The 12,954-nt window shown below is 41.4% G+C and overlaps 1 protein-coding gene across 3 annotated transcripts in view; it reads left to right on the top strand.

Moving 5' to 3' along the window:
- brd4 (bromodomain containing 4) overlaps positions 1–12,954 on the top strand; it is a 29,223-nt gene that overhangs the window by 6,772 nt on the left and 9,497 nt on the right. For 2 of the 3 annotated variants that reach the window (XM_035181168.2, XM_035181167.2), the window contains exons 1-7: positions 1,120–1,785; positions 10,302–10,689; positions 11,302–11,439; positions 11,532–11,667; positions 11,746–12,077; positions 12,330–12,389; positions 12,520–12,912. In XM_035181168.2, the coding sequence (XP_035037059.1) occupies positions 1,688–1,785; positions 10,302–10,689; positions 11,302–11,439; positions 11,532–11,667; positions 11,746–12,077; positions 12,330–12,389; positions 12,520–12,912 (1,545 nt within the window). In that variant the 5' untranslated portion in view covers positions 1,120–1,687. Of the gene's footprint in view, positions 1–1,119; positions 1,786–10,301; positions 10,690–11,301; positions 11,440–11,531; positions 11,668–11,745; positions 12,078–12,329; positions 12,390–12,519; positions 12,913–12,954 lie in introns of those variants that run through there. The other variant, XM_035181169.2, reaches the window with a different exon arrangement.

Here is a 12,954-nt window from a genome sequence, read left to right as displayed (position 1 = left end):
ATCGTATCATAACCATACAGAGAGATCCCTGTTTCTTTGGGCCTTCTCACGCATGCACCAGCACTTATGTATTTTTGTAATATCCTTAAACATTTAACTTGTGGTTACCTGGCAAACTAAAAACCAGATTTTTAGTTTGGTGAAAAACCGTTAAGTCAACTAAACACATACGTCAAGAGTAATATGCAAAATTATATTTGTCTAGACAGCAGAGTGTTACTGATTGACGTAGGAAATAATCCAGTTTATTTGATCAAAAGAGTTCTGTACTTTACGCTGCCAATGGCGCTGCGTTCACTGTACTACCATGAACATAATAACGGGAGTCTGCTCTGCTACAGGAGGGAACAGTGGGTGGTCTCACTATTTTCAACTGCTTCTGTAACACTCTGATCACTTAGATCTTCCTTTGCGTTTCCAGCTGTCGACCTTTACACTGCCCTACCTTATGTCCAGATTATTCATGAGTTTACCTGACATTTTCCCTCTTCTCAGGTTGGGGTTCTCTATAAAAGTTGTTTCAAAACTTTTAGAAATATTTTAAATATTAGAATTTGTTGAGCTGTGCTCCAACAATTATTAGTCTTCTAATGGATTTGCTGATGTGGTCACTTTGGAACCTCTAATCAAGTTCTCTTGCTTGAATTAGATTTGATTTGGAGATGCTTGTGTGTGTATAGGACTGAGTTTTTAAAAAAAAATTTTAAAGATCTGACCCATCATCATATTCGCTCTCCTCAATAGTTTGTAGAATAAATACCTATTTTGTATTAGAGTAGCCCAGCCTCAATATGAAATGTGAGTCATGTATGAGGAGAGGTGCAGTGCAGATAAGGGAGTCCTTAAATTGGTGGGGGAAGGCATGTACAAGATCACTCTTAAGAGAGGAGAGTGGGTGGGGGGTGGGGGGATGGGCATGATGAAATGGACGGAGGAAAAGACAAGAGGGGGGTGGGGTGTTAAAGGTGTAACTGAGGGAGAGAGAGAGAGGAGAGAGCAAGGACCTCAAGCTATTGATGGGGAAAGAGGGGAGGGGGGGAATGAGCAAGCGCGTAGGAGAGAGAGAGAGAGAGGGAGGGAGGGAGGGGTGTGTGTGGGCTGAGCCTCCGCTGAATGAGGAAGCAGCAGAGCCATTTTTACTGTTGAGTAACTGCATGCTGGTGTGCTAGTGCTAGAGAGAGGGTGAGGGAGCGAGCAGGGGGAACAAAGTGCTCCTCCGGGATCTTATCGGAGCCTTCTCCCTTCTCTCGCCTTCCTCTCTCCTCCTTGTACACCGCCTGCTTGTGTCCATTTAAGTTGGGGAGGCCCTGGAGAGGATACACAATGGAGCGAAGAGCCTGTGGCAACTGGGCCGTTGTACTGCTGAGAGGGGGATGGGGTAGAGAGAGGACCGGTTCACACAGCTAACACAGCCTGCTGGCTGTAGGCTTCCTCAGCCTCTCCTCCCCTCCTGGACCAACTGTTTCCAGGCCGGGGCCTTTTTCCTGGAAACAGCCACCCCCAAACTCTGCTTGGACTACACTAAGGATTACTCACCATGTTCTGTGGGATTTTAGTATACATACCGGAGCCTGAAGAATAAATCTCTCCCGTGTTTTGGATGAGAGAAAAGAAAAAACAAACTTCTGTATAATTCTTTCGAGCCCTTGTTTTTTTGGTTTCTGTTTCTGTTTAGTGGAGTTCATAAATGGATTACAAGATGCACGCCAAGTCAAACGATTTGCTGGATTTTCAGAAACTGGACGCCCTTCTGGAAAAAATTGCACATTCAGTCTCTGTAAAAAGGTAATGCTATCTGGTGAGGTAGACTCTCCTACAAAGTTTTCAAATATTTAACACAGTCACTGCGGTCCTTACAATTATCTGTAGAATCACATATACATACAAAACACAATCAATTGGAATACATGGTTACAAACATAAGGAGAAACCTGAATGAAAGACAGCCTGGAGTTATCTTTCTCAAGATTATCATGTGGTTAGCAGTACTATCTCTGGTTTTACACAACCCCGCTCAACAATTTGGTTTGGAAGTATGTCCTCTGTGTGTTGTGTAGAAACTAGTATCGTTATCCAGATTTCTGCCAGAATCCATGAACCTACCTCCCAGTGAGAGAGGGGGGTGTGGGGGAAGGGGAAAAGGAAGAAGGGGGTTGTGTGTGTGTGGCAGTTGTGGAAATGTCTCCTGATTCCTGGTAGGGGCTGGCCTGCTATTCCCAAGCATCTGAAGTTTAACCTGAAAGAGCTACCATGACTCTTGCCCCTTCCTGTTATAATGTCTCTGACTCATGGTTAGACCCTTTGAGTCACTTTGTGTGCTCATGCACTGACTCATATTGTAAGTGCTTGTTATCTGTGAGGGAAACTTCTTCAAGTTTGCAACCTTTCTATTAATTATTTCTGGTTTAAATACCCTTTACTCAGAAGTAAACAAAGACCCCAGCTGTTGTTCTCTTTAATTTATCTAATGACACAAGGCAAGTAGTGTAGGTCTTGCGTGGTAAGCATCCAAAAGTAGGATTTGTATCCATCAAGAAAAACATTGTGCACTGGCCAAGAAGTGTTGGGAGTGTTACCATAGAAACCTTTGCAACATTTGGTTTTTCTCGTAGCCAAGTTTTATACGTAATGAAAGAAGAAATAGACCAATCATACATGATAGAATGTCGTTCTGAGAAATGTGGAGTGTGCACGTCACAGTGTGTTCCAGACATACTGTCACTAATAAAATTGCTGATAATTATTATCATATAATTACTCACTGTTTAAGACTATGCTAATAGCAGATTTCAACTCCGAGTCAGTAGACACATAGTTCAAATTTAACAGATCATCAAACTGATGAATAATAAATAATCAAAGCTCATAGTAAATACACAAATTATCTTCATTAACTCTTTAATGACACTGTTGCTTATTTTACCAGCACATTGATTTGAACAGTAAACTAACTAACACTAGTATTTTGGTTACTAAATTAATCAAATGATATTATATTTAAATGTTTTGCTCCAGCTTGGCCTGTAGTTCACTAAAAGGATAGATATTATTCAGATGATGTGGTGTAATTTTAAGCAGCTTTCCAGCATTATTGAAGAGCATATCACCCAAGACTTTGACACACTTGAGTCGATAGCCGGCTAGTGGCCTCAGATGCCATTGTGTCATAGTTGAAGGTTAGTCCCTGATCATTGCCTACAATTTTCCGTGAGGTGGGAACTCTTAGCATTAGTTGGCCCCTGTTAGGTACCGCGTAGACAATTAGCATGATGAATCAGCAGTGAAAGACGGCTCCCATCAATTATTTGATTTGGTTTAGTTCAGTTTCTTGTTATTTTGTCCCCTGTACCAATTCTTTTATTTTCTACTTAGAAGGCCACGGGCTTCCAATGCAACGTCAAATCACAACACCACTTCATAACTTGGTGTTCTAGTCACATGGAGAAAGAGTTATGCTGTGTCCTCATCATAGGTTCTGATCACAGTTGTTTATGGTATTGCTTAGAGTAACTAGCTGCAGAAAACACTGGTAATTGTCCTATTTTGCACAATGTCATTGAAGGTTTCCTTGATCACTCAAGTTTTTAACTGTGATAAATCAATCATCTTTTAACCCTATTGTAGAACTTCTTAATTGTTTGTATCCTTTTTGTATTACATATATATTTGCATCTACATATTAAGTCAGTGGGAGATAATAACTTTTACCTGTATACACCTCGATGGCGTACTTCAGGAAAAACAAAACAGAAAAAGAAATACGTGTAAAAGGATACCAATGAATAACCATCAGTGTAATCAATACATGGTGTATTGGCAGACATGGTAGTATCGAGTGGAGCTACTCTCTGGAGTAGGGTTGAAGGTGGTATTATGAAGGTGAATAGGCACGCTGTTGTGTTCTTGGGCTTGTCATTGTGGTCCAATGAATTATTTATGCCTTTGCTTTCAGGCAAACACAGGCCATCATTTCACAAGAGGAATCTGTAGACCGACAGTTTTGCCTGAAATTGACCCCTTCCCTCCCTCAACACACATGAATGATTAATAGTTTACTTAAATGGGGGTGAAGACATCTTGCTATTATGTCTCCCCTTCAATCAAGAATGGTCAATGGAAGGTTGCACACAGGACCACTTCTGTTTCTCAATTTACGTACTTCCATACTCACATTGGCTATTTTGAGTGCATAAATGTAAGCATTCACACCGACAACTATGGCAGAATGTAGCGTACTTGAAGTACAGATGTTGCACAAGAGAATTTCGAATGCTGGACACTTCTCAACCTTAATGCTCACTCTTTTAGCTATGTAGCAAAAGAGGAGGGACCACCAGCATTTTAAATTTGAAACTGGCAACCCATTGTCAGCGCTGATGCCACCATAATATCCATGTTGCATGTAGACGTTCAACTGTAATTGATGGAAGCAGCCAGCAGATATTTTGGCAGGTGGCAATCTTGGTCACATGTAGCGATCATCATTTCCAGTGTGTTGCCTTCAGCGTTGTTTGATTTGGGACAACACTGCCCTGTCAGAAATTACTCACTATGCCAGTAAGTATACTGTGTACACAGGGTGCTGCATGTGGGTGTACTGGCTGAAGTATCAGGCTGGAGACACAGCATAGATTTCCTGGTGTGAGATATGCATCCCCCCACCCCGGTAACCAGAGCCACTTCCTCCTAAAAAAACATTCCACTGCAGTCAGCTGTGATGTATGTCCAGGTTAAAGGTCAACTGTTATTCCAGATCTGAGAGCCATGTAGGACATGCAGCAGCAGGAAGTGGACCTCTTGATTGACCTCTGTTGCGGGCGTCTACTGACTTGATTAGTCTCACATGCCAACATTGTTCTTGCACCAGGACAGCAGCTCATTGAGACTGAGTTATACTAATTTATCATGTGGACAGGTTGAATGTGACGTCACTATTGACGTCAACATAAAGTATTACTCAAGCTTTGAATGAAAGCAAAAATCATCATATAAACCTGCAATTCTATTTTGCAATGTTGGGATCTACATTTGTGATTATTTAGATTGAAGTTAAAAAATATTGAAATGTTGACTTTTATGTAGATTCTTAACTTGACCGCAACTGTTCCTGCACCCGTAAGTGCCTGCTCTTGAGGTCAGACTTGGGTGAAGGGTGTCCTGGTATTTTTGTCTTGAATTTACTGAGAAGTCAGTGTTGCTGATATTTTATAGACTGAATAATTGATCAGCTGAAAACTAACAATAAAAATCCATATTTGTAGGTTGAATAACAATTATAAGCTCAACCATCCAGGGATAAATTGAAAATGAAACATCACTTTACTTGATGCCATGGAAATATGAAGAGAGGGAATGATGGCATTTTTCTGAGGAGTGTCTCACAAAACAGGCCCAGGTTAAACAAGTGCCATCATTAAGAATTCATCATTGTAGTAACACATGCCCCTGAAGTTAATATTTTGCAAGCTGATTGAAGTGTGTAATCTAATAGCTGGAACGTGTCTCCTATTTCGTGGATTGCCTTGCACTTTATTCTCAAATGGCTTTTCTGTGCAATCAAGACAGATGCAGACAAGTATGAGATTCATAGGAATGTATAAAAATATGTGCAACACAAACACATGCATAACAAACTAGGAGTTGGAATAGAGCTTCCCTGTGTTAGTGTGTGCGTGAGAAAGACTAGGAACACAAGGCCAAATTACTATCAGCAGCACCACAAGATAGACTACAGGGACGTCGGACAACATTTACGATGTATGCCTACACTACAGTTGTTTGAATCCTTATGCATTGCACCTGTGTCCGTGTTCTCAGAAGTTTGTTTACACTTGTCGTTGCTGCATAGCTGTAGTGTCCCTAACTGTCGCTGTGGGTGTGCTTGACGATGATGTTAATGAGCTGCTGAAGACCGTGTGTGTGTGTGTGTGTGTGTGTGTGTGTGTGTGTGTGTGTGTGTGTGTGTGTGTGTGTGTGTGTGTGTGTGTGTGTGTGTGTGTGTGTGTGTGTGTGTGTGTGTGTGTGTGTGTGTGTGAGTGTGTGAGAGAGTGTGAGAGACACGAGACTTTGCTCCATGCAGCCCTGAAGGCCAGCTGGAAAAGGCTCATGTTGTGGCTACCTCATTTGACTTTGCCCTTGTTGAAGACTTTCCTCTCATGCTGGCTCCAGCCCTGTTAATGGGTCTGTCTCGTGCCCTTAGAAGCCTGGATCGTACCTGCCTGTGATCATGGTAAAGGCTGTCTCACCTCAGACTGGCTGCTTCCTCTGTGTTCCCTCTAGGCTCATCATCTTTCCTACAGCTTGTGCCATTACGACAGCATCTTTTTACGATTTTGTACACAACTATAGCAATGATAAGTAATTGAAAGATTGCACCTGCCCATTGGAGACAGATAAGTTATTCCAAAACAGCTCGATACTATTAATGAATAGATCAATTGGTCATACTTTAATGTATATGCTCCAATGTCTCTGCAGAACAAATAATTTGTAAATAATAATTATCTCGACCCCTGCTGTATCCTAAAAGGCATTGTATGTAGTGTCTAAATTGAGTAATCTCTAGTAACAGATTTTATGCAGAATCTGTAGGCAAGGGACAAGATTTTGAGGCGGGCACCCATCTGGTTTCTGTTTCTAGTTTGACTAATTTTGTTTGAGCAGGGTTTGGTTGCCCCTCAGGTAAACAGCCTGTGAGGAGAGCAAAAGAGATGGAATACATTGACTGAAATGTATCTGCCTTCACAAGCAGATAGCTGTTGATAGAAATGAGCCAAAATGTCATCTGGACCATAAACACCTACTAAAAGTATTTATGTGGAAAAACTTGTGTGTTAAAAGAAACGAGTCAGACTGTCTTGACCCGATTTGCTGTCGTCCCAAAATATTGCCAATTGTCCCTCGACTGAATAATCCGGAGGATTTATTGCTGGTGTAAATGCGTCTGTGCAGAGTGAAAAGCAAACTGCGGGTTAAGTCCGGACCCAATTCTCCAGACTTCGCTGATATGCTCCGAGATTGATATTGAGTACTCTGGGAAACTCCAAAAGATGTGAATTCAGTGTAGTACTGCAGTACACTACCACATATTATGTTTGTTGAGACATGTTTGTTATTTGTGTTTGAACAGACTCTGTTCTCAGTTTTTTTGAGGCTGTACTTTGTTCTGGTGTTGATTTTTGGAATATCTTGTTACCTTTTACAGATGTAGAAAGATCCAAGTGTTAAAATGTACAAAATGATTGAGTAAAAAAAACTGGGCCCCATACGCAGAAAGGTCTGATCCTTTGTTTCTTGTGATGTATTCCTCCGATAACAGTCATTAAAATGTTCTGCGACTTGTTCCACAGAATGTCTGTGGGTTTGGACCTGACGCACTTATTGCCCGCTTCCTTTTCTATTGTTACGAGATAATCGTCATTCATTTCATCTGTGAGGGGTCATATCTTTGACTCATGTTTATATTTAGAGACGGAAACATTAACAAATGTGGATTTCCATTGTTTTCATCGTCATTCAATTATTCAACACCATTCTTATCCTCCGGTTTTGCCAAAAAGAACTTCCACATATCAGGCTATGTTGGTGTGTAGCTATTTATGATTGTAAGTATGACGTGCTTGCATTGGGGGAAGGTTATATAAGTTCAGTTGATGTCCGACTTCCTCATAACTCGCTCAAAAGTTGTTATTCTAGTTTGGCTTGGTTAATTATTTTGTGTTGCCCTACGTAAAACAAAAATTCTCTGTCGTCTCCTTATTGTTTACCAAGGACAGTTTTTTGCAGTACGTGTCTCTGTATAATATTAATAAAAAAAGGTGAAACGACTGCAAGATTAATAATAATAATGAACCTCTCTCCAGAAAGTCCAGCACAATCTATTGCTTTTACAGTTTAGTAGTTCATTTGATTTCCACTTCCATTGTTCCTTTACAGTTGTTTTGATGAGCCAGATGTTCCTGCAAGTGACTCGTTGGAAAGAGCTTTTGGATTACCTTCTAACTGTTTTCATAACTTTTACAAGCAGTGATAAGTTGTGATAGATCGGTTAGTGAAGGCTGGTAGAAACGCCATCAGCTGAAGCGGCCTAATGACGTCTCTTCAGTTTAGTCTGAACCAAAATAGATGTGAAAGGTACCTCGGCCCTGTTCCGGGCCAAAATCTAGTCCAGCCAAAAGAGGTGGTCTTGTTCTGAATCAAATTGACCCACAGTTTTGTTCGTTTGCAGTGTAAAAATAGTTATAATGGACTATCAAACCCATTGCAGGAAGCTGAGACAGCTTTAAACAATACAAGAACAAAAAGAAGCAGATTGCAGGATTGCCTGCTGTCATCACTTCTGATGATATGTTTGAACAAAGAGGATGTTCATTTTACTGATATTACAGGTATGTAATGAACAGGTGAATTCATTTTCTCCATTAAAGTAGAAGGACTACTTTTTATTTATGCACTTTATTCATAAAAGTTAGCAAATTCATTAGCCGACATCAGACGCACCCCCATACCAATCAATATCAAGTATAGGTAAAAGTAGACAATGTACATGATGATACAGAGACGTATGTATGTCATACAAACATCTTTAGTTTTGCAATGTGAAACCAAAACTATCTGAATCAAATATTCACACTTTAACAAAGACATGAAGAGCACTTGTTGAAACTGTGTCAGAGTTGTATTGATTGATTCTGCTCTGGTAACTTCTTCCCCAAACATCTTGTGTGGGCACATTTCTTATCCTTATTTTCCTGGTGGGAAAATGGGGAACCAGCAACATTCCAGTATATTTAACTTCTACTCTCCATGGTGTTTATTATAAAAACAACTTTATTAGTTCTTAACTGAGTCAACATGCTGTTTTTATACACAGCACCTGTGAATCAACTGCAGTGGCACACTTAATGTGGCTCGAGCAAATCACAGTTAAGCAAATAGTGATGAAACCGTGTTTGCACTGCTCTTATACCCGTCACATTCAAAATAGCGTTCATTCCTTTGTCTAAAGATATGGAAGCTCAGTGACAGTCAGAAATTCTTTATTTTTTCTAGTTTTTGAAAAATATTTTTCATAGAGTTCACATCATGTCAAGTGTTGAAATACCCGGCTTGTAGCAGACAGAGCTGTGATGTGGCCGTCAGTGAGTGGGTTTCCATACGTGTGGTTCCAGCTCCTAAAATATGATAATTTGCGATTTTTCTTCATCGTAAATGACAGTAAAATAAATACCTACAGGTTTTAGAGTGTTACTCTGAAGACCTTACCTTGGCATATGAAAAATAATGAATGCCAAATTATTTTTGCGTCAAACAGCACTTTAAGAGTCATGTGCTGGATTACCATCCATGTTGGACTTTCTTTTTCATGTTTTGTCATTGAACATATTGGTCAGTTAGTCAGATTCTCCGCCTTGTGCCTTGGGGAGGCAGCGATCATGTGGTGTGCAAACTGCTTCTCTCTTCTCAGAAAGTGACTCAACAGGAATGTGATTAATCACAGATCTATACAGTGGAATGTGTTTATCTTCACTGGCCTTTTGTGGTGGTGGGCTTCAAGTGTGTGAGACTGGAAGGCTAATGTGTTTCTAATTGAGACTTAAATGTCCAACCTCATAATCAACATTAGTTCGGAAGCCTTCAATTATTTCTTTATTATTTTATTATTATTATTATTATTATTATTAGGCCTTGTTGTCTTAACAGCCTTTGTGTGTATCTTGAATGGGATGTCCCTCACTGCCTGGGAGAGGACATTATCTCGGACAGAGCGCTGCGTAGTGGAACACAGTCCCTCAGCTGCCAGATGACGCTAACCGCCCCCCCCCTCGCACCCTCCCCCTGCCACTCTCCACCCTTGTCCGCCCACATCCCTAAACACTCCCACGTCCCGAGACAGAAAGGGAAGACAAAGATCCTTGAAGAGCATACAAATGCGAGACCGAAACCTTGACCTCTTGACTCTTCAGATTAGAGAGCAGATTTTGTTTCAGTTGTCAATATCAGTAGAGAGATAACAACCTTGGTATTTGAGGTCGTAGTTAATGATTGTGAGCTTTTAGTGCACCGTATACACCAAACAGCTAAATTCATAATGGAAGTAATCATCTGCATTGATATTTGTAGTTTACAGGTATTATTATATTTTAATTTTTGTAGCGCAATTACAATAACTAAGGTATCAGAGGTCTACTTAGCTATGCTAAATGATTCCTATAGAATTTCTGACTTTCTGACAAATAAAGTGATATCTTTTTGAGGGCTGTTTACACACATGCTAACAGTGTGTTCTTTTCTCTCTTCAGAGAGTCCAGCGAGGAGTGCAATGGGATCAGCAGTGCTCTGTCAGTGGAGTCTGTGCCGGGGCCAAGACTGAACTGGTGTCCTGCCAACACCACTACCCCTGCCCCTGCTCCAGCTCCAGCTCCCCCTCCGGGGCACGAGCCCATGCTCAACCCACACAGAATGGGGGACGGCCTGGACGCAGCGCAGATGTCGGGCGGCAGCAGCAGCCAGGGGCAGGCCCAGTCCTCGGGTAACCCCACAGCCCCTGAGTGCGTCAGTCCCGACAGGCCAAAGCGCCAGACCAATCAGCTGCAGTTTCTGCTCAAGGTGGTGGTGAAGTCCCTGTGGAAGCACCAGTTTGCCTGGCCCTTTCATGCACCAGTGGATGCAGTCAAACTCAACCTGCCTGTGAGTATTCATCACCCTATGTGCTTCATACCTCAAAACATAGCAGGCGTCACATACAAATTGTCACCAGCTTCACTGCATCTACACATTTACAGTATATGTTTCATATAGGTTGATTTACATTTATTGCAGTCTGCAGAACAACTCTCTCCTGTATGTGTTTTATATAGTTTTGTTTGAGATATCAGGGCTCATTTCTTCCAAGATAAGCAAAAAAGTAGCTTTGTAATTGTTGATTTGTGTTCTGCTTATTCAGTCAGGTCGGTTTTATTTACATAGCCCAATAAGACATATCACACAACATTCTGTACATGTTTACATACCACGCTCTCTACCCTTAGATAAAACCTCATCCAGAAACTATGTAACCAAAGAAAAACTCTAACATTATCCCTCCAAATAACTTCTTCACCCTGACACACATTGTCATGTTTACAATATGTTTGTCGGCAAGAAGAGCATTTGATTTCATTATTTAGTTAAATCTAAAATGGATAATATAAAACTTATTTTGTAATTGCTTAAGAAATTATAATAAGAGATTATTATTTATACATTTTTTATTGAAAAAGCAATCAACTTTCTTGAAATACTTGTATGCAACCTTTCCAGGACTACTACACAATAATCAAAATTCCTATGGACATGGGAACAATCAAGAGAAGGCTTGAGAACAGTTACTACTTGAATGCCCAAGAATGTATCCAAGACTTCAACACAATGTTTACCAACTGCTACATATACAACAAGGTAAGTTGTACCCTGGAACCTGTATTATCACCAAGTGCTCAACATCCTGATATGCCTCTACTTTTGCTAAGAGTGTTTGTCTCCCCCTGCAGCCTGGAGATGACATAGTCCTGATGGCTGAGTCTCTAGAGAAGGTTTTCCTCGGGAAGATCACAGAAATGCCTCAGGAAGAAACTGAGATCGTTGTCATGACAGGGAAAGGACGCGGGCGGGGCAGGAGAGAGGGAGGTAGGTGTCTTAACTAGTAGCATATTTTGTTCTTGGAGTTTGCCTCTACGAGCTATTAATTTTTGTTCTCTCATCAAGGCCTGAGCTTGAAACCAGGGGCCATCATTGATCCTTCGTCCACGACTCCTCACACCCGTGGTCTGTCAAACCTCTCAGCATCACCGCTGACCAGAGGACCTGTGCAGGGCCCACCTTCACTACCTCCCCAGCCTTTGATGCAGGCCCACATGCCCCCGACGTTACCTAGCCACGCGCCTCAGCTCGGAGCGCCCTACTCTCTGGGCCAATCAGACTGTGCTCCTCAAGTTCCCATCATGACTTCTGTGCCTCCCCCTGCTCAGACTTCCCTGCCTCCAGCATCCATCCAGAACACTGCCCCCATGCTGCAGAACCCTGTTACCATGACCAAAGTGAGTGTAACCCGGGAAAATATGCTTGGGCAGGGGGTCTAGTTTTTGACTAGTTTTGATTTTGTAAGATAATTTTAGACGTAGTCTTCATCTCAGTCCTGAGATAAAAAGTCCATGTTATGTTTAGTCATGTTTAATCAACCTCAGCCTTAAACTGAACATTTTAGTCTATACTTTTTATAATGTAATCTTATACCTCAACATAGAAAAATAAAAAAAACTGTCACAATAAAAATAAACTTTGTACCACAGCCCTGCAGTCAGTCGAACCCTCACATGATCCGATTTCTCAACAAGTCATTGGAAATAAAGGTTGGCAAACGAAATTAACAACATTTTAAAATAAATTTGAGATGTGGTTTAGGTTGGCATCACCATTCATTTTTGTCCTTGTCGTCTTTTTCCCCATCTCTGTGCTTTCTTGTTATTCACTGCTATCCAGCAAAGAAAGAGCCAGAAAAGGAAAGCAGACACTACAACGCCCACAGCAAATGACCAACTCAGTGAATCTTCGCCAGCAGAGTCCAAATCTGGGAAGACGTTACCCAGGCGAGAGAGTACCAGACCTACAAAACTGATTAAGAAGGAGGCTCCAGACTCTCAGCATCACATAGGCATGGGTATCGGACTGAGCGGACTGAGCGGACCAAGCGGAGGTCATAGCCCCAAACCACAAGATCAACTGGGATATTGTGCTAGTTTGGTTAGGGATATGCTGTCTAAGAAACATGCTGCCTACGCCTGGCCATTCTACAAACCCGTTGATGTGGCTGCACTTGGACTACATGATTATCACGATATCATCAAACATCCCATGGACCTAAACACCATCAAGGTGTGGTGAAGACGGCACAGTCGGTCAAGTGTACCATAAGTT

Source organism: Hippoglossus stenolepis, chromosome 16, assembly GCF_022539355.2.
Source record: "Hippoglossus stenolepis isolate QCI-W04-F060 chromosome 16, HSTE1.2, whole genome shotgun sequence".
NCBI lineage: Eukaryota > Metazoa > Chordata > Actinopteri > Pleuronectiformes > Pleuronectidae > Hippoglossus > Hippoglossus stenolepis.
This window is presented reverse-complemented; position numbering and strand designations above follow the sequence as displayed.